General features: G+C 46.2%; 1 protein-coding gene across 1 annotated transcript in view; it reads right to left on the reverse strand.

Moving 5' to 3' along the window:
• Positions 1-22,714, reverse strand: part of MEIOSIN (meiosis initiator) — a gene marked incomplete at both ends in the record, with an annotated part of 34,343 nt that extends 11,629 nt beyond the window's left edge. The window contains 4 exons of the mRNA XM_080703615.1: positions 2,906-3,016; positions 5,669-5,780; positions 12,779-12,869; positions 22,644-22,714. Of these exons, the coding sequence (XP_080559741.1) occupies positions 2,906-3,016; positions 5,669-5,780; positions 12,779-12,869; positions 22,644-22,714 (385 nt within the window). The remainder of the gene's footprint in view (positions 1-2,905; positions 3,017-5,668; positions 5,781-12,778; positions 12,870-22,643) is intronic.
• Positions 22,715-26,722: the final 4,008 nt, after the last annotated feature.

Raw genomic sequence — 26,722 nt, forward strand, 5'->3', positions numbered from 1 at the left:
CTTAGTGAGACCCTGTTTCCAAATAAAATAGAAAATAGGTCTGGGAGTATAGCCTGGAGGTAGAAAGCCTCTGGGTTCCACCCCCAGTACCACCAAAAATAAAAAATAAATAAAGAACAAAAGAAAGAAAGAAAGAAAGAAAGAAAGAAAGAAAGAAAGAAAGAAAGAAAGAAAGAAAGAAAGAAAAATAGGGCTGGGGTGGGGCTCAGAGGTAGAATGCCCCTGGGTTCTATTCTCAGTACTGAAAAAAAAAAGTGATACACAGCTGGTTTTCCCTCAGACCAATGACATCCACATTTCGGTGTGTGAGGCACAGACATAGGATTTTTTTTTCTTTTGTGTCACTGGGGATGAAACCCAGGGGCATTGTACCTCTGAGCTACATCTCCAGCCTTATTTATTTATTTATTTATTTATTTATTTATTTGTTTGTTTGTTTGTTTGTTTTTGTGGTACTGGGGATGGAACCCAGGGGCATTTTACCTCCAAGATACACTCCCAGTCCTATTTTTTTTTATTCTTTATTTTGAAACAGGATCTTACTGAGTTGCAAAGGGCCTCACTAAGTAGCTAAGGCTGTCTGCAAACCATGATCCTCCTGTCTCAGCCTCCCAAATGCTGGGATTACAAGCGTACATCACCATGCCCGGCTCTCTATTTTTTTCTTTTTAGTCTTTTTATTTGTTGAAACAGGTTCTCACTGAGTTGTGAAGGGCCTTGCTAAGTAGCTGAGGCTGTCTGTGAACTGCGATCCTCCAGTCTCCGCCTCCTGAATGCTGGGGATACAAGCATGTGCCACCATGTCCGGCTTCAGGATTTCTTTTGTATATGGAGATGAAACACAGGGTCATTCTACCTCTCAGCTATATCCCCAGCCCTACTTTATTTATTTATTTGTTTATTTATTTGTTGTGGTACTGGGGATGGAACCCAGGGGCATTCTACCTCTGAGCTACACCCCCAGTCCTATTTTTTGTGTGTGTGGGTCCCAGGATGGAACCCAGGGGCATTTGACCTCCAAGCTACACCCCTTGCCCTATTTTTTTTTTTATTCTTTATTTTGAAACAGGGTCTCACTAAGTTGCGGAGAGCCTCACTAAGTAACTGAGGCTGTCCACTGCGAACCAGGATCCTTTGGTCTCAGCCTCCCAATGTTGGGATTACAAGCGTGTGCCACCATGCTCGGCTTCTAGTCCTGTTTTTTATTCTTTGTTTTGAAACAGGGTCTCACTGAGTTGCAAAGGGCCTCACTAAGTAGCTGATGCTGTCCGTGAACCGTGATCCTCCTGTCTCAGACTCCCAAATACTGAAATTACAGGTGCACGCCACCATACCTGGCTTATTGTATTTTATTTTATTTTTGGTACTGGGGATTGAACCAAGAGACATTATATCCCTGACCTACACCACTAGCCCTTTTATTTGTGTGTGTGGTACTGGGGATTGAGTTCAGGGGCAGTCTATCTCCAAACTACACCCCCAGCCCTATTTTATTTTTATTCTGAAACAGGGTTTCACTAGGCTGATGGTGAAACTCTCACTACTTGTTGAGGCTGTCCTGGAACCTGTGTCCTCCTGTCTCAGCCTCCCAAGTAGTGGGATTACAGGTGTGTGCTGCCATGCCTGTCTGACATAGGCATTTTTTAAGCACTCCAGGTGATTCAGATGTGCAGCCAGGACTAGAGATCACTGATCAGGTCCAACTCCCATTTTAAAGATGTGGAAACTGAGGCCAACAGAGGGGAAGTGAAGTGAGTCAGCAGTGAGGCTGGGGCTGAACCCCGCACTCTTGACTCTCATACTTGGATCTGCCACCCAACACTCCCTGGGTCCTGGCCCAGATATAATCACTAAGTACAAGGACAATAAGTCAGCAACAGCTCCCATTCCTTGGCTTGAGCACTGCCTCTCACATAGGTTCTGCTTGGGCCCACTCTGTGGCAGGTCTATATTTCCTAACTAGGAAGTAAGAGAGAGACTGCTAGCCAGGGCCACCAAGCTACATCTAGGAGGTCTTAGGAGTTGCACCCTGGCACAAATGGCTGAGTAGGCCCCCAGACAATGGCATCTCTGGAGAAGCCCTGCTTCATCGTTTTCTTCTTCTTCTTTTTTTTTTTTTTTTTTGTGGTACTGGAGATGGAACCCAGGAGCATTCTACCTCCAAGCTACACCCCTAGCCTTATTTTTTATTCTTTTTTATTTTTATTTTATATTTATATTTATTATTATTATTATTATTATTATTATTATTACTCTTGGTGGTACTGGGGTTCCTGGAAGCCCTTCTACCTCCGGGATACACTCCCAGACCTATTTTTTAACATTTTTATGTGGAAACAGTCTCTTAAGACAGCAAGGCTGGCTCCGAACAAGAGCGATCCTCCTGTCTCTGCCTCCCAAGCGTGGGGATTACAAGCGTGCGCCACCACGCCCAGCTTTATTTTATTATTTTTATGGTACTGGGGATGGAACCCAGGGACATTATACCTCCGAGCTACACCTCCAGCTGTATATATATTTTTTTTCTTTATTTTGAAACAAGGTATCACTGAATTGCAAAGGGCCTCAATCTTTGAACCTCAATCTTCCTGTCTCAGCCTTCCAAATGCTGGGATTACAAGTGTGAGCCACCATGTCTGTTTTTTTTTTTTTTTTTTTTTTTGCAGTATTGGGGATTGAATACAGGGGCATTCTACCTCTGAGCTACACCCCCAGCCCTATTTTTTATTCTCTATTTGGATACGAGGTCTCACTAAGTTGTAAAGGACCTCACTAAGCAGCCTAGGCTGTCCTTGAGCCACGATCCTCCTGTCTCAGCCTCCAGTACTGGACTGGGATTACAAGCATGTACCCCCACACCCAGCTGACTCCTGCTTCTAGTTCTGCCTCCACTGACAGCCTGTACCTGCCGCTCGGCTCAGCTTCTTCTTGCGAGGCTTCCGGCAGGCCCTCCAGAGACGAGGATTCCGGGAGTACGGGGAACTGGAAGGGGTGGAGTGTCTCCGCCTGCCCAGCCCTGGTGGGATGGAGAAGGAGACAGGTCAGGTGCCCTGTCCTCTTCCTGGCATATCACACTCCTTCCACACAGTGCTTCCCAAACCTAGAGTGGGACAGGGCCCCGGTTACTCTACAAATGTGGAAACTGAGGTCAAGGAGGAGAATAGACTTCTCAGTTCCACAGCCAGGAGCCACCATTGCACTCAGCTAGATTCTTATCTTCATTTCCCTCTGTAGCCATGTATCCAAAGCCCTTCAGGACTGAATCCCTGCTGTCCTTCCCCTCCAGCCTCATTTCTTGCCAACCCGCCCAAGGATTTTACACTCCAGCAACAACAGCCTGGATGTGTCCAGCACAGCATGGGGTGGTTGCATGCTCCAGGTGCTAAGCTGTTCTTCATATGCATGAACACAATTTTTTTTTTTTTTTTTTTTGGTGGTACTGGGGTTTCTGGAAACCCTTCTACCTCCGGGTTACACTCTCAGTACCTATTTTTATACTTTTTTATTTGGAAACAGGGTCTCTTAAACCAGCACAGCTGGCTTCAAACCCACGCGATCCTCCTGTTTTTGCCTCCCAAGTGTGGCGGGGATTACAAGTGTGCACCACCATGCCCGGCAGCATGAACACATTTAATCTCCATGACGAGCACAGAGGCCAAGTGCCGAGTCTCGTTTTGCAGATGATGGAACTGAAGAGCAGAGGTTAAGATCATGAAGATGCAACCAGAGCCGGGTGTGGTGGCATATGCCGGTAATTCCAGCGCTTGGGAGGTAGAGACAGGAGGATTGAGGTTCACAGACAGCCTCAGCTACTTACTGAGGCCCTTTGCAACTCAGTGAGACCCTGTTTCAAAATAAAGAATAAAAAAAAAAAAGGCTGGGGGTGGAGCTTGGAGGTATAATGCCCCTGGGTTCCAACCCCAGTAATGCAAAAAAAAAAAAAAAGTAAAATAGGGCTGGGGATATAGCTCAGAGTAGAATGTTCCTGGGTCCAAACACAAGTTCCACACACACACACACACAAAAAAGATGCAAATGAAGTCAGGCGCAGTTGGCACACACCTGTAATCCCAGTACTTGGGAGGCTAAAACAGGAGGATTGCAGGTTTGAGGCCAGCTCAGCAAGACCTTCTTTCAAAATAAAGAAATGACAAAGGCTGGGGATGTAGCTCAGTGGTAGAATGGCCTGAGTTTGATTTCCAGTACAAAAAAAGCATCTGAGTCAGGACCCAGCTCAGGAGCCTGCACGTGTCATCATCACGGTGGTGCTACATGGTCCCTCCAATCACGCCCACCACCTGCCTGTCCCCAAACATTCCACATGTGTCTCCTCATGCCCACACCCTTGCTCACACTCCAGGCTGGGAGGGTCCCCCTTCTCCTCCTGACCTCGAAGACCCCCTCCTCTACATCGGCAGCTTTTTATGGTACTGGGGATTGAATCCAGGGGTGCACTACCACTGAGCTATATCCCCAGCCTGCTCCCCTTTTTCTGGTAGAGGGAACTGAACTCAGAGTAACAATAATTTTTTTGTGTCTGTCTGTCTGTCTGTCTTTCTTCCTTTCTTTCCTTTCTTTTTTGCGGGTCTGGGGATGGAACCCAGGGGCATTCTACCTCTGAGCTACACTCCCATCCCTATTTTTTATTCTTTATTTTGAAATATGATCTCACTAAGTTACAGAGGGCTTCACTAAGTAGATGAGGCTGTCAGTGAACCATGATCCTCCAGTCTCAGCCTCCCTAATGCTGGGATTATAAGTGTGCACCACCACGCCTGGCTGTATCCCCTTTCTTTAAAGTATCAAGGACTGAACACAGGGACATTGTTTTGCTGAGCTATACCCCTATTTATTTATTGTTACTGAGGATTGAACCCAGAAACATTCTACCTCTGAGCTACACCACCAACCCTATTTTTTTGGGGGGGTGGTGGTACTGGGGTTCCTGGAAGCCCTTCTACCTCTGAGCTAAACCACCAACCCTATTTTTTTGGGGGGGTGGTACTGGGGTTCCTGGAAGCTCTTCTACCTCCGGGCTACACTCCCAGATCTATTTTGAAACAGGGTCTCACCGTGTTGCAAAGGGCCTCACAAGTAGGAGCTGCTGGCCGTCTTCGAAAAATGATCCTCCTGTCTCAGCCTCCCAAATGCTGGGATTAAAAGCATGCGCCACAAAGCTTGGCTCCACTTTTATTTTTTATTTTGAAACAGGTCTTGCTAAATTGCTGAGGCTAAAGCCGGGCGTAGTAGTACACACTTGTAATCCCAGCATTTGGAAGGCTGAGACAGGAGGATTGTGCAGGTTCAAAGCCAGTCTCAGCTACTTAGTGAGGCCCTTTGCAACTCAGTGAGACCCTGTTTCAAAATAAAGAATTAAAAACAGGGCCGGGGGTGTTGCTTGGAGGTAGAATGTCCCTGGGTTCCATCCCCTCTACTGCAAAAAACAAAAGAAAAAGAAAACGGCTGAGGCTGGTCTTGGACCTGTGATCCTCATGTCTCAACCTCCCAAGGCCTGCCTGCTCAGTTCCCAAAGCATCTTACAAATGTTTCTGATGTCCCTTCCAGCAAACTGTGAGATCTGAGGGGTAGGGAGGGGCTGGACTTGTCCAAGTCACACAATACACCAAATGGCCAGGATGATACCCAGAACATCCACTGAATTGCTTACCCCCAGCTCCACTTTCCCCATCGCTGGTGTGGAATCTGAGCAACGCCTTGGCCACATCGATGCTTTTCTGGAGGTAGTGAATGTAGTGCAGGACATGCAGCAGAATCTCCTTCTGTCCCCAAAAGAAGACAGGGTTGAGCACAAAGTGCCCGGGGCCGAGGCCAGTGTGGGGCTCACCCCACCTGCCCTCCAACCCCAGCAATGCATCCTATTCTACTACTTATCCCTCACCATGGGTGGCCTGGAGAGAAAGGGTTACAGCTAAGGAAACTGGGGCTTGGAGTCTACAGGGATTTGGAAAGATGAGGTGGTAGAGTTGGAATCTGAACTCAGGTCCAGTTTTTCGGCATGCACAGCTTAGCCTCTGGCCCTGGCCCTTTGCTCTTGCTGTATCCTCCATCTACAAACCCCTTCTGCTCCCCCCAGACTCCCTCAGCTGCCTCTTCCTCTGAGCCTCAGCACAGCACACTCCTCTTCCAGCAGTCAGCCCACCTCCCTGACCCCTCTTACCCAGGCAGGGTCCTCAGTCTTCCTCAGCACACTTGTAACACCCTGGGCCTATTTTTTTCTTTCTTCCCTCTTTTTTTTTTTTTTTGTGGTGTTAAGGATTGAACCCAGGGGCATTCTTCCTTCAAGCTACACCCCCAGCCCAATTTTGTATTCTCTATTTGTGTGTGTGTGTGTGTGTGTGTGTGTGTGTGTGTGGTACTGGGGGTGGAACCCAGAGACTTTCTACCTCCGGGCTATACTCCCAGACCTATTTTTATGCTTTTTTTTTGGAAACAGGGTCTAAGTTGCTGAGAGCCTCACTAAGTAGCTGAGGCTGGCTTCGAACCTGTGTGATCCTCCTGTCTCAGCCTCCCAAGCGCTGAGATTACAAGCGTGAGCCACCACGCCCGGCTTTTTTTCTTTTTTTTTTTTTCGGGTCTGGGGATGGATCCCAGGGGCATTTGACCTCCGAGCTACACCCCCTGCCCTATTTTTATTCTTTATTTTGAAACCGGGTCTCACTGAGTTGCAGAGGGCCTCACTAAGTAGCTGAGGCTGTCTGTGAACTGCGATCCTACGGGTCTCAGCCTCCTGAATGCTGGGATTACAAGCGTGCGCCACCACGCCCGGCTTATTCTCTATTTTTGAAACAGGGTCTCATTAAGTTGCAGAAGACCTCACTAAGTAGCTGAGGTTGGCCCTGAACCCAGATCCTCCAGTCTTAGCCCCCCAGGTACCAGATTTACAAGCGTGTGCCACCATGCCTGGCACCTGGGCCTATTTCCACCAAGGCATCAGCCACACTGTTTCATAATGATCTGTCAACATGTTCTCTCCACTGTTCTTGAACTAGTTGATGGTGAGACTGTGGCTAATTGATTTCTGTATCACAAGCATGTATAGCATTGGAGGTCACTCAGCCAGGGACTGTTGAAGAACAGACCTTTATAGCACCAAGCAGAATGCTTCCTGCCCAGTGGACGGGCATTACCCCTCCAGCCACAGTCTCCTGGGCTGGCACTGGAGACAGGAAGCTGAAAAAGAGTACTATTCACTAAGGGCCCGGAATGTCGAGGCAAAGAAGACAGGCTTCATTTGCCTTCATGGAGCCTACAGTCTAGGGAGGGCAGCAGCCTCTAATTAACTCATAAATTATACAAAATTAGCTGGGCATCGTGGCGCATGCTTATAATCCCAGCATCTAGGAGGCTGAGACAGGAAGATCGTGTAGGTTCGAAGCCAGCCTCAGCTACTGAGTGGGGCACTCTGCAACTTAGTGAGACCCTGTTTCCAAATAAAATAGAAAATAGGTCTGGGAGTATAGCCCGGAGGTAGAAAGCCTCTGGGTTCCATCCCCAGTACAATAAATAAATAATATAAATGTATACACACACATATAATACAAAAGTCACTGAAATGATTTAGCATGACCCATGGAAGGAAGTCATCATCTATATAATCTAAAAAAATACATGTGACACACCCCCAAAAGTACTATATTTTGGGTTTATTTTGTAGCACTAGGAATTGAATCTAGGGGTGCCCTACCTCTAGGCTATACCCACAGCCCTATTTTACTCTTTTATTTTGGTGGTACTGGGGTTCCTGTAAACCCTTCTACCTCTGGGCTACACTCCCAGACCAATTTTTTATTTTTTAATATTTTTTTATTCGGACAAAGGGTCTCCTAAGCCAGCAAGGCTGACTTCGAACCTGCGTGATCCTCCTGTCTCCACCTCCCAAGCTCTGTCACAAAGTGTGCCCCACCATGCCTGGCATGTGTATATGTGTGTGTGTGTGTGTGTGTGTGTGTGTGTGTGTGTGTATGTATGTGATATATATATATATATATATATATATATATATATATATGTATAGGGGGTTTGGGGATGGAACCCAGGGGCATTTGACCTCTGAGCTACACCCCCTGCCATATTTTTAAATTTGAAACAGGGTCTAAGTTGCAGAGGGCCTAAGTAGCTGAGGCTGTCTGAGAACTACGATCCTCCGATCTCAGCCTCCTGAATGCTGGAATTATAAGCGTGCGCCACCATGCCCGGCTTATATTTTGTTTTGAAACAGGGTCTTACTAGGTTGCTGAGGGTCTTGTTATGTTACTGAAACTGGCTTTGAACCTGTTTGTGATTCTCCTGTCTCAGCCTTCCAAGTACTGGGATTACAGGTGTGTGCTACCACACCTAGCTAGAACATTGGTTTTGAAGGACCTGGACCCAATCTGCCAGTTATTGGCTTTGCATCAAAAGCAGGTCATGTGTGTGTGTGTGTGTGTGTGTGTGTGTGTGTGTGTGTGTACACGTTACCCAGAGGCATTCTACCTCCAAGCTACATCTATAGCCTTTTTTTATTCTTTTTTTATTTTTCATGGTACTGGGGATGGAACTCAGGGGCATTCTACCTCTGAGCTACACTCCCAGCCCTATTTTTTCTTTATTTTGAAACAGGGTCTTACTGAGTTGCAAAGGGCCTCACTAAGTAGTAGCTGAGGTTGTCCTTGAACTGTGATCCTCCTATCTCAACTTCCCAAATGCTGGGATTACAAGCATGGGCCACCAGATCCAGCCTATTTTTTTTTAAACAGGGCCTCACCAAGTAGCTGAGGCCGGCTAAGAACCTGCAATACTATTGCTCAGTATCCCAAATACTGAGATTACAAGTATCTGCCACCATACTTGGCAAAAAGCAGGTCACAAATACTTCTTTAAGCCTTGATTTTCTCATCTGTGCAATTGAAATAAGAATATTCATATGGGCTCAGATGATTACTGTTAGGACTAAATGACTAGCGTATGAAATCATCCAATACAGTCTGATTCATTGGTTGCCAAACAAATGCTTAGTTGAAGCTGGGTGTGGGTGGCACATGTTTGTAATCCCAATACTTGGTAGGCTAAGACAGGATCATAGGTTCACAACCAGCCTCAGCTACTTAGAGAGGCCTTCTGCAACTTAGTGAGACCCTGTTTCAAAATAAAGAATAAGCTGGGCGTGGTGGCGCACGCTTGTAATCCCAGCATTCGGGAGGATCGCGGTTCACCGACAGCCTCAGCTACTTAGTGAGGTCCTCCGCAACTCAGTGAGACCGGTTCAAATAAAGAATAAAAATAGGGCAGAGGGTGTAGCTCAGAGGTCAAATGACCCTGGGTTCCATCCCCAGACCTGCAAAAAAAAAAAAAAAGAATAAAAATAGGGCTGTGAGTGTAGCTCAGAGGTAGAATGCCCTTGGGTTCAAACCCTTGTACTGAAAAAAAAAAAAAAAAAAAAAAAGCTTAGTTGACCGAATGAGACCACCTTCCCAGGTTCTCTAGGGATTAAACAAAATATAACTAGACCAAGAGGTTTTCAAGAGCAGACACTTTCTTTTAGTTTAGTATCTCTAACATAGTTGACATTGACTAATTGGAGTCTTTATCATTGTGAATATATAAATGTTACTAATTATGATTAAGGTTTTATGCAGAAGGCAGCTGGGCACCATCCGAGTTCAGGACAGAGGCTTAGTACTTGACACCTAAGGAAGGGTAACTTAGCTGCTGCACCTGAGGTTCAAATCCCAGGAACCTTCTGAAGGTAAGATCGACAGGTCCTGCACTCAACTGAAGGAATTCACTGTCATTCAATAGACATTTATGGAGCACCGAGTGACAAAACAATTTCTTCCTCTCTCTTTCTTTCCAGATGAGCCTCTGGGCAATATGCCACCTCTGCACTTCAGTTTCCAGAAAACAAAAAGTGAACCCACCCATACAGCTCTCATAAGCCTTGTGGAAGATTCAATGGGACAGTGTATCTGAGACACTTAGAATTCAAGGTCTATCTCCTTTCAATAAGTTGGGAGCAACTGTTATCATTAGCTGCTCTAGGCTGCACCCTGTAGGGATATATTTATCCTCTATGGTGCTTGCCCAGGTAGAACTCTCCATCTAAAGGGGGTGAGAAATAAGGAAATGATTGTGGAAACATGCTAAATCTTTTGGTGGTCAGAGGGATCGTATGGGGCAGGGGCACTGAATCAACCCTGGTAGTACAGAAGGATGCTGGAAACCTCAGGTCTCAGATACAGGGGAAGCCACACACAGCTGCTCCCAGGAGTTCACGAGAACACCAGAGTCCTGGGACTGGGAGGTGACGATTTCCTCTGGGCAAAGACGTGTCTGAGAAGTTGGGTGTGGTGGCGTGAGTTTGGGAGGTTGAGACAGGAGGATTGTGGCTTGCAGACAGCCTCAGCTACTTAGTGAGGCCCTCTGCAACTCAGTGAGACCCTGTATCAAAATAAAGAATAAAAAATAGGGCTGGGGGTTAGCTCAGAGTTAGAATGCCTCTGGGTTCCAACCCCAGTACTGAAAAAAAAAGTTTTGACCCATGAGAGGCCAGGCATTGGCTGGGATGCAGGTTGTACATGAGGCAGACGGCCAGGATGGAATTTAAGAAGGGAGAAGAGATCCTTGACACAGCAGAGGATAAATGGTAAAGAAAGTAGGCTGAGGCCTGGGGAGAATTCCATGGGAGTAGTCATCTGGTCAGTTACAATGTGTTGCCTGCCCTTGACCAGCCTGTCATTCCTCAAGGGCAGAGGACTGTGTCTTTATCATCTCTGGCTCCCAAGAGCCTGTAACAGCACCTATGCACACTAAATACACAAATGCTTCAGGATAGAGGAAAAAAATTCCTCGAATAGTCCAAGTCTAAATTCCAAAGATGTCCACGCCGCAGTCCCCGGCACCTATAAATATGTTGCCTTATATGGCCACAGGGACTTTGCAGATGCGGGTGAGTTAAGGATCTTTAGATGGGCGATTACTCTGGAGTATCCAAGTGGGCCTGATGTAATCACAAGGGTTTTTTAGAAGAAGAAATAAGGTCAAAGGCAGAAAAAGCAATATGACAAGAGAAGCAGTGGGAGAAGAGCGCGATCTGAGGGTGCTGCACTGCTTGCTTGGAATGGGCAGCCATGAGCCAAGGACCACAGGTGGCCCCTAGAAATTGGCAAAAGGAGAGGGCGGAGTCTCCCCTGGAGCCTCTCAGGGGAAGCGACCCTGCCAACACCTTCACGCAAGACCAGGGAGCCTGATCTGGGACAGCTGCCCTCCAGACTTATGTAAGAGAACAAATTTGTGTCTAAGCCAACACTGAGTTGGTGGTGATTTGTGACAGAAGTCCTGGGAAACTCACTAAAGCACCTACTGTTAAGAGATGTTGAGGAGGAAGATTCAACATGACCTGGTAGTTGGTAGAATGTGCTGGGTAGGAAAAAGGCCAGGGCTGGGGTCAGCCAAATCTGGCCAAGACACCCACTCCCCTGACCCTAAAGGTCGGTCGTACATTCCAGTCGGGATCAGTTATTCCTGCTTGGTTCGAATCTTCGTCTTCCTGACAGATGTTGAGTTCCCAGAAAAGAAGTGAGTCTCAAATTTCTTTGCCTCCCTGTTGCAACCAGACCAGCTTCTGGCATCCAACAATCTTTCCTTAAAGGGCTGATGGATGAATGAGTAAATGAATGAATGAAAGGACACACAGCAAGAAAACACACACCACTCCTTCACAATCTCTGAGTCTCCTATCAACTTACTGCTGCTGGGAGCATCGTGTTAGCTTGGCACTAAAGACATTTATTGAATAGCCTGTGGGTACAACCAGAAAATCTTATCCATTCCTACCTCAGGAAGATGAAAACCACAGGTCCCCAAATGAGAGAGCTCTTACACAGAGCACGCTGTGTCAGGCCTTCACAGCTATTGTCATTTCAGCCTCACAATATGCATAGAATGAGTTATTTTTCATTGGTTTTTGTTTGGTTGGTTTTGGTGCTATAGATTGAACCTAGGGGCATTATACTTCTGAACTATACCCCCAGCCCTTTTTCTTTTCTTTCTTTTCTTTTTTTTTTTTTTTTTTTGTGTGTGTTTTTGTGGTAGTACTGGGGATTGAACCTAGGGGCATTCTACCTCTGAGCTACACCCTCAGCCCTACTTTTTATTCTTTATTTTGAAACAGGGTCTCACTAAGTTGTGGAGGGCCTCAATAAGTAGCTGAGGCTGGTTGCAAACCTGTGATCCTCCTGTCTCAGCCTCCCAAGTACTGGGATTACAATCGTGTACCACTAGACCCTGCTTTTATTTTCTATTTTGAAACAGGGTCTCACTAGGTTGCTAAGAGTCTCACTACCTTGCAGAGGCTGTCCTTGGACCTGTGATCCTCCTGTCTTCACCTCTAGAGTAATGGGATTAGAGGCATGTGCTACCATGCCTGGATGTATTTTTGTTTTAAGTTGGAAGAGCTGAGGGTTTGAGAGGTTGAGTAGCCAGAGGAAGCCACTCAGGGTTGTGTGGCTGTGAAGCTGGAGGCTCAAACTCAGGCTGCTTGACTTCTGGCTCTGGTTTTCCCCTCCCAGCAGTTTTCCTGTCTCTCTTGCTTAGAAAAACTCCCTGATCTAGTCATGGGATTCTGGACTCTTAGAAATTCCCATGCAGAACAAGACCATTCCCATTTCAAGGCTGTCACCGGGGGGGGGGGGTCTGTCCAGTTTTCCCAGAACAGGCTCCTGCCTACTGCTATCTGCAGATGTGCCTCACTGGTCTGCCTTCTCTCCTTTAGTCCCCATACCTTGGTGAGCTTCTTGGTACCAGTCTTCAGGGCCACAGGTAGCAGCAATGCCAATTCTTGCAGCTTGCTAGTGTGGTTTTTCTTCTGATTCCTGTTTTGGGACAAAAGTTGGATTTGGTTCTGATATTTAACACTGTATTTGGCATCTAACCCCTAAACCTCCTGTCTCAATGTTTGCCCCTCAAGGCTGTTCCCCACTGCCACTTTGGGACACCCAAGACAGAGTCCCATGCCCAGCCTTCATTCCTTGAGCAACCAATCACAAATCTTGCCCATTCCTTGTCCCTCTGGTTTCCCTATCATCATAGTGCTGCCCCTGTACATCCTGACACCCTCTCAAGTCTCCCAGTCCCCAGCTGGCATCCTCTAGCCATATTCTCTGCTAGTTCTTTTTTTTTTTTTTTTTTTTTTTTTTTTTTGCAGTAAGGGGGATGCAACACAGGGGCATTCTACCTCAGAGCTACACCCCCAACCCTATATTGTATTCTTTATTTTGAAACAGGGTCTCACCAAGTTGCAAAGAGCCTCACTAAGTAGCTAAGGCTGTCTGCAAAGGCTGTCTGCAAACCGTGATCCTCCTATCTCAGCCTCCCGAATGCTGGGTTTACAAGTGTGTGCCACCAGGCTCTGCTTCTTTTTCTTTTCTTTTCTTTTTGCTTTGGCACTGGGGATTGAACCCAGGAAGGTTTCATGCCAGGCATGTTGGTGCACACCTGTAATCCAAGGACCTGGGAGACTTAGACAGGAGGATCACAGGTTTGAGAACAATCTCAGCAATTTAGTGAGACTCTCAGCAACTTTGTGAGACTCTGTTTCAAAACAAAAAATAAAAAGAGCTATGAGTGTAACTCAGAAGTAGAAAGCCTCTGGGTTCAATCTCTAGTATCCTTAGATTCAAAACAAAAAACCCAGAGCTGGGGATGTAGCTCAGAGGTAGAATGTCCCTGAGTTTAATCCCTTAAAAACACACACACATGGGCCGGGTGTGGTGAGCACGCTTGTAATCCCAGCACTTGAGAGGCAGAGACAGGAGGATCGCACAGGTTCAAAGCCAGCCTCAGCTACTTAGTGAGGCTCTCAGCAACTTAGTGAGACCCTGTTTCCAAATAAAATATAATATAGGTCTGGGAGTGTAGCCCGGAGGTAGAAAAGCCCCTGGGTTCCACCCCCAGTACACGAAAATAAATAAATAAATAAATAAATAAAACACAAGTAAAAATAAAAAGGGCCAAAGGTATAACTTGGAGGTAGAATGCCCTTGGGTTCAATCACCAGTACCACAAAACAAACAAACAAACAAACAAACAAATAAATAAATAAATAAATAAACTCCGGGCAGCTGCAGAACTTCCAAGGCCTAATCCCTGAATTCATAATTCATAACATACCAAGCACAAACAGCTCCGCCTCTCTCCTGACAGATGGAGACAGAAAGAAGCTGGAGTCCTCTCAAATTACACACCACTGCTACTGTGCACGAGGCTCCCTTCCTCAGGGCTGCCCTGACACCTCCAGTCACCAGCCCTTGTCTAACCTTCCTTCAGGGCCCACCTCAGTTGCTACCTCCCTTGCCTTCTTTTTCCTCTGAATGTCCACAAATCTCTGTCACCTGCATCACAGCCAACCCCAAAACACCCCCTCGCCTACAGATGTGCGTGTAGATCCAGTTCACACTCATGAATTGACACCTCTTCTTTGCAAGGCCCTGTGCTAGAAAGGGAGGGAGGGGGATGACTCAAGTCACTGCTCTAAAGGAGGAAGGTTGTGGGGCAGGGGGAGACAGACTGCTTCCTCAACAAACTCTAGATTCCTAAAAAAAATCTCTCACCCACTCATTTAGCAATTGCTTACTGAGCACCTACTTCATGCCAGCAGCTGTTGAGTGGTGATGGGGATAAAAGAACAAATACAAGTCAGGTGTGGTGCACACCTATAATCTCAGTGCTTGAGATTCTAGATTCTCATCCTAGAAAAGTGATATTGTAGACATCAAAGGATTGGGTACAGCCAGGCGTGGTGGCACACGCTTGTAATCCCAGCGCTTGGGAGGCTGAGACAGGAGGATTGCACAGGTTCAAAGCCAGCCTCAGCTACTTAGTGAGGCTCTCAGCAACTTAGTGAGACCCTGATTCCAAATAAAGTATAAAATAGATCTGGGAGTATAGTCCAGAGGTAGAAAGACCCTTGGTTCCACCTCCAGTGCCACCAAAAAAAAAAAAAAAAAAAAAAAGGATTGGGTACAGTTGAAAAAGGAATGCCCGCAAACGTTACCATGGCAAAACCAGAAGAATCAACAATGTTACCCAGCATGCTGTTGGCACTGTAAACAAGCAATTTAGGAGCAAGACTGTGTGTGTGTGTGTGTAGGACTGGGAATTGAACTCAGGGGCATTTCACCTCTGAGCTACACCCTCATCCTTCTTTTCTTTTTTCTTTTTTTTTTTTTTTGCGGGTGTGGGGATGGAACCTCGGGGCATTCTACCTCTGAGCTATACCTCCTGCCCAATTTTTTATTCTTTATTTTGAAACAAGGTCTCACTGAGTTGCAAAGGGCTTCACTAAGTAGCTGAGTCTGTCCGCGAACCATGATCCTCCGGTCTCAGCCTCCCAAATGCTGGGATTACAAGCATGCGCCACCACGCCTGGCATTTATTTTTATTTTCAAACAACGTCTCACTAAGTTGCTGAGAGCCTCACTAGGTTGCTAAGGCTGACCACCGACCTGCTATCTTTCTGTCTCAGCCTCAGTCTCTCAAGTACTGGGATTAAAGGTATGCACCACCATGCCAAGCAAAGAATCAGATTCTTGCCAAGAGAACGAATGTGACTATTGAGCATATTAAGCACTCTGAGTCGAGATAGCTTCCTGAAGTGGGTGAAGGAAAATGATTAGAAGGAAGCCAAAAGGGAGAACCGGGGTTCGGCTGATGTGCCAGCCTGCGCTGCCCAGAGAAGCACACTATGTGAGAACCAATGGAAAGGAGCCTGACGGCTAAAAATGACTTTCCCCGAATAATATATGAAATAATATATGAAAACAACAAGAAAAAAAAACAAGCTTGGAATTATGGCACATGCTTGTAATCCTAGTACTTGGGAGACTGAGACAGGAGGATCACAGGTTCAAAGCCAGCCCTGGCAAATAAGGCTCTTAGCAACCTAGTGAGACTCTGTTTCCAAAAATAAAAATAAGTCTAGGGGTATAGTTTGGAGGTAGATTGCCTCTGAGTTCCATCCCCACTACCAAAAAAACAAATAAATAAACACTTTTAAAAACAAAGTGGGGCCAGGTGTGGTGGCGCACACTTGTAATCCCCGCTCTTGGAAGGCGGAGACAGGAGGATCGCGTGGGTTCAAAGCCAGCCTCACTGGCTTAAGACACCCTGTTTCCAAACAAAAATATAAAAAATAGGTCTGGGAGTGTAGCCCAGAAGTAGAAGGGCTTCCAGGAACCCCAGTACCACCCAAAAATAAATAAATAAAAACAAAGTGGGGGCCCGGGGTTGTAGCTCAAAAGTACAATGTCCCTGAGTTCAATTCCAAATACACACACACAAAACAAACAAACAAAAAAACCATGGGAAAACATTTAGGGCCTTTATGTAGGGGATGACATCCTTAGTTCACCTCTTTAAAATCTCTGTGAATAAAAAAGAGCATATTAGTCAACTCAATGAAGGAAACTAAAAAAAAAATCACCAATTGATCTCTAAATTACCTACTTATAGAAACCATAAATTTGAGGGATGTTGGGTATTATATTCTTTCTTTTTGTGGTACTGAGGATCAAACCAGGGGCATTCTACTTCCTAGCTACACTTTAGCCCTATTTTTTTTTTTTTTTTTTTTGGTATTAGGGTTTGAACCCAGGGGCATTCTACCTCCAAGCTATGATCCCAGCCCTATTTTTTAATTCTTTTCTTTTCTCTTCTTTTCTTTTTTCTTTCTTTTCTTTTTTTTTTTTTTTGGTGGTACTGGGGGTGGAACCCAGAGGCTTTCTACCTCCAGGCTATGTTCCCAGACCTATTTTATATTTTATTTGGAAACAGGGTCTCACTAAGTTGCTGAGAGCCTCACTAAGTAGCTGAAGCTGGCTTCGAACCTGTGCGATCCTCCTGTCTCAGCCTCCCAAGTACTGCCATTACAAGCATGCGCCACCACTCCCAGCGTTAGGATTCTATTTTTAAAGAAAAATTGGTAGGCTGAGAGAGGAGGATCACATAGGTTCGAAGCCAGCCTCAGCTACTTAGTGAGGCTCTCAGAAACTCAGTGAAACCCTGTTTCCAAATAAAATATAAAATAGGTCTGGGAGTATAGCTCAGAAGTGGAAAAGCCCCTGAGTTCCACCCTCAGTACCAAAGGAAAAAAAAATGGTGTTGTCTAGGATAAATAATGGAGGCTGAGATAGGAGAATCAGCAAGTAATAAGGCTCTCATCAACCTAGTAGTCTAATAGTGAGACTGTTCTTTTTTTGTTTTTGTTTTTGTGGTACTGAGGTTGGAACCCAGGGGAATTCTACACCTGAGCTACACCCTTACCCCTACTTTTTATTCTTTATCTTGAAACAGGGTCTCACTGAGTTGCAAAGGGCCTCACTAAGTAGCTGAGAATGCCCACGAACTGCAATCCTCCTGTTTCAGCCTTCCAAATGCTGGGATTATAATCATGCAGCACCATGCCCAGTTTCTGTTTAAAAATAAAAAATAAAGTGAGCATGACAGTGCACACTTGTAATCCAAGTACTTGGGAGGAAAAGATTGGAGGATTGTAGGTTCAAGGACAGCCTTAGGAAGTCGTGAGACTCTCATCAACCTAATGATACCCGTTTCAGAATAAAAATAAAATAGGTCTGGGGTATAACTCAGAGGTAGAATTTCCCTGGGTTCAATCCCCAGTACCATAAATTAAAAGAAAAAAAAGGAAAAAAGAGGGAAAATTGGGTAGTCTGACCTCTAAGGTCCTGCAGGGCTCCAATATTTACTTTTTTATATCACCTCCCCTCTGCTCTTTGGGGGCTCTTGGAAACTCCAAAGAGAAACAACACAGAAAAAGCACCCAGGTCTACTTAAGTTTAGGTGCTACTTGATCATGTCTAAGAGGGTTCCACAACAACCACAGTTCTGAGTGTTTACTCTGAGTTTTGCTAAGTCATGGGAAGTTAACACAAGTTCTAGAAGAAACACAGAAATTCTAGAATTCAGGAGGAGCTTAGCACCATTCAAGGTGGCACACGCTGTAATCCCAGCATTTGGGAGGCTGAGAGAGGAGAATTGCAGTTCGCAGCCAGCCTCAGCTACTTAGTGAGGTTCTCTGCAACTTAGTGAGACCCTGTTTCAAAATAAAAAGAATAAAGCTGGGCGTTGTGGCACACACTTATAATCCTAGCATTTGGGAGGCTGAGAAAGGAGGATTATGTTATACAGCCAGCCTCAGCTACTTAGGTCCTTTGCAACTTAGTGAGACCCTGTTTCCAAATAAAAAAAATAAAAAACAGGTCTGGGAGTATAGCCCGGAGGTAGAAACCCCCTGGGTTCCACCCCTAGTACCACCAAAAAAAAAAAAAAAGAATAAAAAATAGGGCTGGGGATATAGCTCAGAGGCAGAATGTTCCTGGGTTCCATCCCTAGTACTGCAAAATAAATAAATTAATAAGCCAGGCATGGTGGCACACACTTGTAATCCCAGCATTTGGGAGGGTGAGACCGGATGATCATGGTTTGCAGCTAGTCTCAGCTACTTAGTGAGGCACTCCGTAATTAGTGAGACCCTGTTTCAAAAAAATAAAGAATAAAAATAGGAAAGGGGCTGTAGCTCGGAGGTCAAATGTTCCTGGGTTCCATCCCCAGACCCGCAAAAAATTAATTAATTCAGGAGGGAGCAAGAGTCACTAAGAATCGCAAAATCTTGGTACCCCTCTGGGCAGCAGTTCTGCATAGGTACAACGTGGATTCTGCTCTTGCTTTTCTTTGCTGGTTTTAACTAATGTCTATCCTCACAGTCTCTATAATTTTTACCCACTAATTCCAGTTCTGTTCTTTGGGTCTGCGGAGAACAGGTCAGCTCTGGCCACATTGGTCCTCCTCCTGTCTCTATCAACTGCCAAATTTATTTCCCCCTTTGGCCTTAATTATTCCTTCTGCCTGCAATGTCCTTTTGCATTTTTGCATGGCTAGTTTCTTCTTTACTATTTCAGAATTTAGTTTAAATGTAACCTCCACAGAGACCTTCTGTGACCCCAATCTAAATAAGCACATTCACGCGGGGTGTGGTGGCACACTCAGCAACTTAGTGAGGCTCTCAGAAACCTAGTGAGACCCTGATTCCAAATAATAAAAAATCAGGCCAGGGGTGTAGATTGGAAGGAGACTGCTTCTGGGTTCAATCCCAGTACCACACACAAAAAAAAGCACATTTTTTTTTTTTTTCAGCTCTGGGGATGAAACCAAGGGGCATTTGACCTCTGAGCCACACCTCCTGCCCTATTTTTTATTCTTTATTTCGAAATGGGGTCTCACTAAGCTTCAGAGGGCCTCACTAAGTAGCTGAGGCTGTCCGTGAACAGTGATCCTCTGGTCTCAGCCTTCCAAGTGCTGGGATTACAAGTGTGCGTCACCACGCCCAGCTCATAAAAATATTTAAATTTCATTTAAAGTAGAAAAGAAGTAAATATAACCAAATGTGATTATATTTATCTTTACATCAGTGCTACTGTAGTTTTTTTTTTTAATGGAAGCGGGGGGGGGGGGTCAAGAAAGTAAAATTACCAAGGGCTCATGAAAGTCATAATACAGCCCTGGCTATATCCCTAACTCTTAGAATAATGCCTGGCATTCAGTAGGTGCTCAGTAAAAAAATTACTGACATAATGGATACTGCTTCTATCTTGTAAATGGCCTTTTTTTTCTTTTCTTTTCCCCAGTACTGGGGATGGAACCCAGGTCCTAGCCTGCTAGGTGAGTGTTCTACCACTGAGCTACACCCCCAGCCCTACTTTTTACTCTTTTATTTGTGTGTGTGTGCTACTGGGTCTTGAACCCAGGGGCATTCTATCTTTGAACTACATCTCCAACCTTATGTTTTTGTTTTTTTAAATAGGGTCTCACTAAGTTGCGAAGGACCTCACTAAATAGCTGAGGCTGGCCAAAAACCTATGGTCTTCCTGCCTCAGCCTCCCAAGTACTAGGATTACAAGTGTTTACCATTATGCCCAACCTATTTTTTTATTCTTATTTATTTTTGTGGTACTGGGCATTGAACCCAGGGGCATTCTACCTCTGACCTCCACCCCCAGCCCAATTTTTTTAAATTTATTCTAGGGATGGAACCCAGGGGCATTCTACCTCTGAGCTACACCTCCAGCCCTAATTTCTTTTTAATTATTTATTTTGAAACAAGGTCTCGCTAAGTTGCGGAGGGCCTCACTGAGTAGTTAAGGCTGGCCGCAACCTGTGATTTTCTTGTCTCAGCCTTCCAAGTACTGGGATTACAAGTGTGCACCGCCATGCCTGGCTAAAACAAAATAAACAAAAAAAAAAAATTAAAAAGGGTTGGGGAGGCCGGGCGCGGTGGCGCACGCTTGTAATCCCCGCGCTTGGGAAGCTGAGACAGGAGGATCGCACAGGTTCGTAGTCAGCCTCACTGGCTTAAAAGACCCTGTTTCCAAATAAATAAAAAATATAAAATAGGTCTGGGAGTGTAGCCTGGAGGTAGAAGGGCTTCCAGGAACCCCAGTACCACCATAAAAAAAGGGCTGAGGATGTAGCTCAGAGGCAGAAGATCCATGGGCTCCATCCTTCACAACCCCCTCCACATACACGCCTGGAGGCATAGCATGGAGGCAGAATGCCCCTGGGTTCAATCTCTAGCACCAAAACAAATAAATGGGAACAGGGTGGGTTATGTATTGGAACTATGATCATTAAGTGCTATTTTTGCTCAACCAACAGCCAATCCTCTTTTTTTCTGAAATATTATCTCGAGTTTCTTTTGGGAAGCTACTCCTCCATTCTTAGCATTTGACAGATAGGTTGACTCCTTTTCCCTTTCTTTTTACAAAGGATCACAAAACCAAGGTCTAGGCAAGAAGAGTGACAGTGATTCGTTCAAGACTGGCAAACTGGCAGACTATAGACTTGAGCTTCTGGGAGCCACCCTGCCTTCCCAAAGGGAGAGACTGCTTGAGAAGAAAGCCAAGTAGGCCAACAGCAGCGTCAGGAGAGGCAGATTCCTGGCAACAACATTTAACCCTCACCCAGGACCAGACAGGCTTTAGGCCCTGAATTTTTGAAATAATTCAACAAAGGCCAGGCATGATGGTGCATGCCTGTAATCCCAGTACTTGGAAGGCTGACAGGAGGATCACAGGTTCAAGGACAACCTCAGCAACTTGGTGTGGTTTTCAGCAACTTAGTGAAACCCTGTTCCCAAATAAAAAATAAAACAGCCCTGGGGGTGTAGCTTGGAGATAGAATGCTCCTGGGTTCTATTCCCAGTACCACACATACACACACACACAAATAATCCAATAAATCCTCTTTTATGCTAAACCAATTTTTACTGGCTTTCTGTTCATGGCAACTGAGAGTCTTTATTCTTATAAGGACCCACATCTAGAAAGGAGAAGAGACTCATTTGTTGGTGATCTTGGGGTTCCAGGAGGAATGGGTGGCGGGATAGGCAGTCTTCATTCTCTTCATGATGCTCTTCCGAGCACTGTGCCTAAGTAGAGAACCTGAGCAAAGGAGATGCTCCATTTTGTAATTAATAAGTGAATGGAGATGGCTAGATATAAAGACACTGAGGGAGACCACAGGGGATAAGATGAATTCTGGCTATTTTTTTTTCTTTAAAAAGACTTTGGATGGAGGAAGAAATCTGACCCAACCCTTAATCTGTATAAATTCCCTCTGTAAGAATCCTAGGGCTGGTGGTGTGACTCAGTAGTAGAGCTCAGGGTTCAGTTGCCAGCACTGGAGCCCCCCGCCAAAAAAATCCTAACATTTACTGGTGTTTAGTGGGTAAATAAATGAATAAAAGAAAGACTTTTTTTTTTTTTTTTTTTTTGCGGGTCTGGGGATGGAACCCAGGGGCATTCAGCCTCCGAGTTACACCCCTGCCCTATTTTTTATTCTTTATTTTGAAACTGGGTCTCACTGAGTTGCAGAGGGCCTCACTAAGTAGCTGAGGCTGTCCACGAACAGTGATCCTCCGGTCTCAGCCTCCCAAATGCTGGGATTACAAGCGTGTGCCACCACGCCCGGCTAAAGAAAGACATTTAGAAAACTCAGACTGGGGGCTAGCTCAAGGCCCTGGGTTCAATCCCCAGCACCAAAAAACAATAACAAAAAAAATCTCAGAGCCGGGTGTGGTGGTGCACACTTGTAATCCCCGTGCTTGGGAGGCGGAGACAGGAGGATCAGCTTGGGAGGCGGAGACAGGAGGATCAGCTTGGGAGGCGGAGACAGGAGGATCAGGATCGAGCAGATTCAAAGCCAGCCGCTGGTTTAAGAGACCCTGTTTCCAAATAAAAATATAAAATAAGTCTGAGAGTGTAGCCCGGAGGTAGAATGGTTTCCGGAAAACCCAGTACCACACACACACACACACACACACACACACACACACACACACACACACACAAGAAATCTCATAATGTTAACTCTTATAAAGACCTTAGAATTCTCTCATTTGGTAAATGGTGGGTGGGAATACTCTTGCGTAGTTCTGGTGAGTTTAAAAGAACTAACAGACACCATATAATCAAAGGGTTTAGCAGAGTCTGGCGAACAGTAAATGCTCAGTAAATATCATGTTATTATCCAACCAGAGTAGCTGGAGCTGTAAGAAAAATGGGGGGAACCATTACCTGTCACTGGGACCCCCAGAACTGGCTCTGGGCTGTTCAGAAGAACACAAGTGTTCACTGGAACCCAACATCTGCAAAGAGAAAAAAGAATTATTAGTGACCTCTGGGATTCCAGGAGGTATGGCCCACATAACAGGGTACTTTTTGTTTTTCCCCAGGGTGCTTCTTTGATCACCCACAGATATCAAAACAGAGTTCCCTTTCCCTAAAACTATGGTCTCAGAGGCTTGAATTAAAACTCTAAATTGAGTTGGCCCAGTGTGGTGGTGCATGCTTGTAATCCCAGTAATGGAGGAGGGGGCTAAGACAGGAAGATGGCAGGTTCAAGGCCAGCCTCAGCTACTTAGGCCTTCTACAACTTAGTGACACCCTGTTTCAAAATAGGGAATGAGGTAGACTGGCCCGGGATTCAATCTCCAGTATCAAAAAAAAAAAAAAAAAAAAAAAAAAAAAAAAAAAAGGGGGCTGGAGCATATTCCTGGGTTCAAAAAGCAGTTAAAAAAAAAAAAAAAAAAAGGAAAGAAAAAAAAGCCTGCCATAGTGGTGCATAACTTTAATCGTCGTACTTGGGAGGCTGAGACAGAGGATCGTAGGTTGGAGGCCAGCCTCACCAACTTAGAACCTGTTAGAAAATTAAAAAGACAGGAAGCTGGGTATGGTGGCATACACTTGTAATCCCAGCATTTGGGAGGCTGAGAAAGGAGGATCGTGGTTCTCGGACAGCCTCGGCTACTTAATGAGGTCCTTTGCAACTCGGTTAAATCCTGTATCAAAATAAAAAATAAAAAATAGGGCTGGGGATGTACCTAAGAGATAGAATGCCCCTGGGTTCCATCCCCAATACTAAAAAAAAAAAAAAAAGAAGAAGCCAAGCGTAATGGAGCATACTTGTAATACCTGTACTTGGGAAGCTGAGACAGAAGGATCACACATTCAAAGCAAGCCTCAGCTACTTAGCAAGACCCTCCAAAATCTAATAAGACCCTGTTTAAAAAATAAAAAACTGGCCAGGCGTGGTGGTGCACGCTTGTAATCCCTGCGCTTGGGAGGCAGAGACAGGAGGATCGCGCAGGTTCGAAGCCAGCCGCGTGTGCTGGCTTGAGACCCTGTTTCCAAAAAAAAAATACAAAATAGGTGTCTGGGAGTGTAGCCCGGAGGTAGAAGGGCTTCCAGGAACCCCAGTACCACCAAAAAAAAAAAAAAAAAAAAAAAAAAAAAAAAAAAAAAAAAAACTGGCCGGGCGTGGTGGCGCACTCTTGTAATCCCTGCGCTTGGGAGGCAGAGACAGGAGGATCGCGCAGGTTCGAAGCCAGCCGCGCGCGCTGGCTTAGGAGACCCTGTTTCCAAATTAAAAAAATGTAAAAATAGGTCTGGGAGTGTAGCCCGGAGGTAGAAGGGCTTCCAGGAACCCCAGTACCACAAATAAATAAATAAATAAATAAATAAATAAATAAATAAATAATAAAATAAAAAACTGGGCGTGGTGATGCACGCTCATAATCCCAGCATTGGGGAGGCTGAGATAGGAGGATAATGGTTTACGGACATCCTCAGCTACTTAGTGAGGCCCTTTGCAACTCAGTGAGATCCTGTTTCAAAATAAAGAATAAAAGACAGGGCTGGGGCTGTAGCTTGGAGGTAGAATGCCCCTGGATTCCATCCCCAGTACCACACACACACAAAAAAAAATAATACGTAGGGCTGGGGTATAGCTCAGGTAGAATGTCACTGGGTTCAATCCCTAGTACTACCAAAACAAATAAACAAACAAACAAACCCTCTAAACTGAATCCCATAAATCCCAAATGCAAATCTGGGCTCCTAAATCATGATCTAGACCTAAAACTAAAGCTTGCAAATTTCTAAACTTTGAACGCAGAACTGAAGACTTTAATAATGAGACACCAGGTTTACGGACAGTCTCAGCTACTTAGCAAGGCCCTTTGCAACTCAGTGAGACCCCGTTTCAAAATAAAGAATAAAAAATTGGGCTAAGAGCTGGACGTGGTGGCTCCCGTCATTGTAATCCCAGCATTCGGGAGGCTGAGACCAGAGGATTGCACAGGTTCGAAGCCACCTTCAGCTACTTACTGAGGCTTTCTGCAACCTAGTGAGACCCTGTATCAAAATAAAGAATATATTAGCCAGGCATGGTGGCGCACGCTTGTAATCCCTGCGCTTGGGAGGCTAAGACAGGAGGATCGTGCAGGTTCGAAGCCAGCCTCATCTGGCTTTTAAGAGACCCTGTTTCCAAATAAAATATAAAATAGGTCTGGGAGTATAGCCTGGAGGTAGAAGGCCCCTGGGTTCCATCCTCAGTACCAGCATAAAATAAAAATAAAAAAATAAAGAATATGCCGGGCGTGGTGGTACACGCTTATAATCCCAGCATTTGGGAGGCTGAGACTGGAGGATCATGGTTTGCAGACAGCCTCAGCTACTTAGGGAGGCCCTTTCCAACTCAGTGAGATCCTGTTTCAAAATAAGGAATAAAAAATAGGGCAGGGGGTGTAGCCCGGAGGTTGAATGCCCCTGGGTTCCATCTCCAGACCCACACACACAAAAAAATTAGCTGGGCATAGTGGCACACGCTTGTAATCCCCGCACTTGGGAGGCTGAGACAGGAGGATCGCACAGGTTTGAAGCCAGCCTGGGCTACTTAATGAGGCTCTCAGCAACTTAGTGAGACCGTTTCTAATAAAATATAAAATAGGCGTGGGAGTATAGCCCGGAGGTAGAAAGCCTCTGGGTTCCACCCCCAGTGCCACCAAATAAATAAATAAATAAATAAATAAATAAATAAATAAATAAAATATAAATTAGGTCTGGGAGTATAGCCTGGAAGTAGAAAGCCCCTTGGTTCCACCCCCAGTACCACCACCAAAAAAAAAAAAAAAAAAAGACAGAGAGATACCAGACCCTGAAATGAAGACTATCAGACCTGAAAACTGTTGCTTGAGATCTCTAGACTGTGGTATCAACACACTAAAATTAAGATTTCTTTTTATGCTGGAGATGGAATCCAGAGACATTCTGTCTCCAACTTACACCTCCAGCCTGATTTTATTTCTTATTTGGAAATAGGGTCTCACTAGGTTGCTCAGAGCCTCGCTAAACTGCCTAGGCTGGCTTTACACCTGAGATCCTCCTGTCTCAGCCTCCCCCAAGTACCAGGATTACAAGCCCGCACCCCCATGCCCGCCTTAAAACTTAATTCCTAAAGACCCAAACTGATTCCAGACCCTAATTTCATATCCACACCCTACTTTGAGATTTGAAGCCCGAGATCCATACTGAGGCTTCACTCCCGAACCGGACCGCAGGCCCCTTCAAGTGATATCCCAGATCGCCCCGCATGAGCTTGTCCTTATCCCAACAGGAAAGCTTTCGGCCGAACTCAAGATCTGCAGATCCCAAGACCAGTGGCCTCTAAACCCTTCCCAAGACTCTAGATCCTAACGAGAGCCCAGATCCCCAACCCCGCTCACACACAGCCTTGCTGGGTAGGGATGCCCGCCTCGCCCCACCGCCCCAGCCAGACTCGCCCCCGAGCTCCCGGGCCGCAGAGCGCCGCCCTGGGGCCTCGGGTCAGGGCAGCCCGGCCCCAGGCCCCCTGGCCTCCAGCACCCGCCTCGGGGCGTGCAAAATGGCGCGAGGCCCGGCTCCAGGTGTCGCGCAGCCCCACACGGGGGCCGGGTCAGGCAGCGTCCCGCGCGGGTCCGGGCGGCAGCTTTCCGCGCGCGCGAGCCCGGGGCCACCTCGTCCCCAGCCCGGGCCAGAGCCGGGCGCGACCTCCCTGGGCCGACGCAAGGCTCCCGGGCTCGCCGCTCCCGCCAAGGCGAGCGGGCGCGAGGCGCCGGGCGTTAGAGGCGGCGCGCGGGGCCCGTGCGCACGCGCCCTGCCCGCCCTGCCCGCGCCCGCTCAGCCTCGCGCCTCGGCCCCAGGCCTTCGCCCGCGCGCCAAAGCGCCGACCAATCAGCGGTCGCCCAGCTACCCGCCTTTTTAGCAGGCCACGCCCCTGGCCTGCCTGCTTCCAGGCCGTTCCCAAGATCCAGGAGCCTTGGATCCTGACGGGGAGG

The sequence above is a fragment of the Muscardinus avellanarius genome, assembly GCF_963383645.1.
Source record: "Muscardinus avellanarius genome assembly, chromosome: 10".
In the NCBI taxonomy this organism is placed as follows: Eukaryota; Metazoa; Chordata; class Mammalia; order Rodentia; family Gliridae; genus Muscardinus; species Muscardinus avellanarius.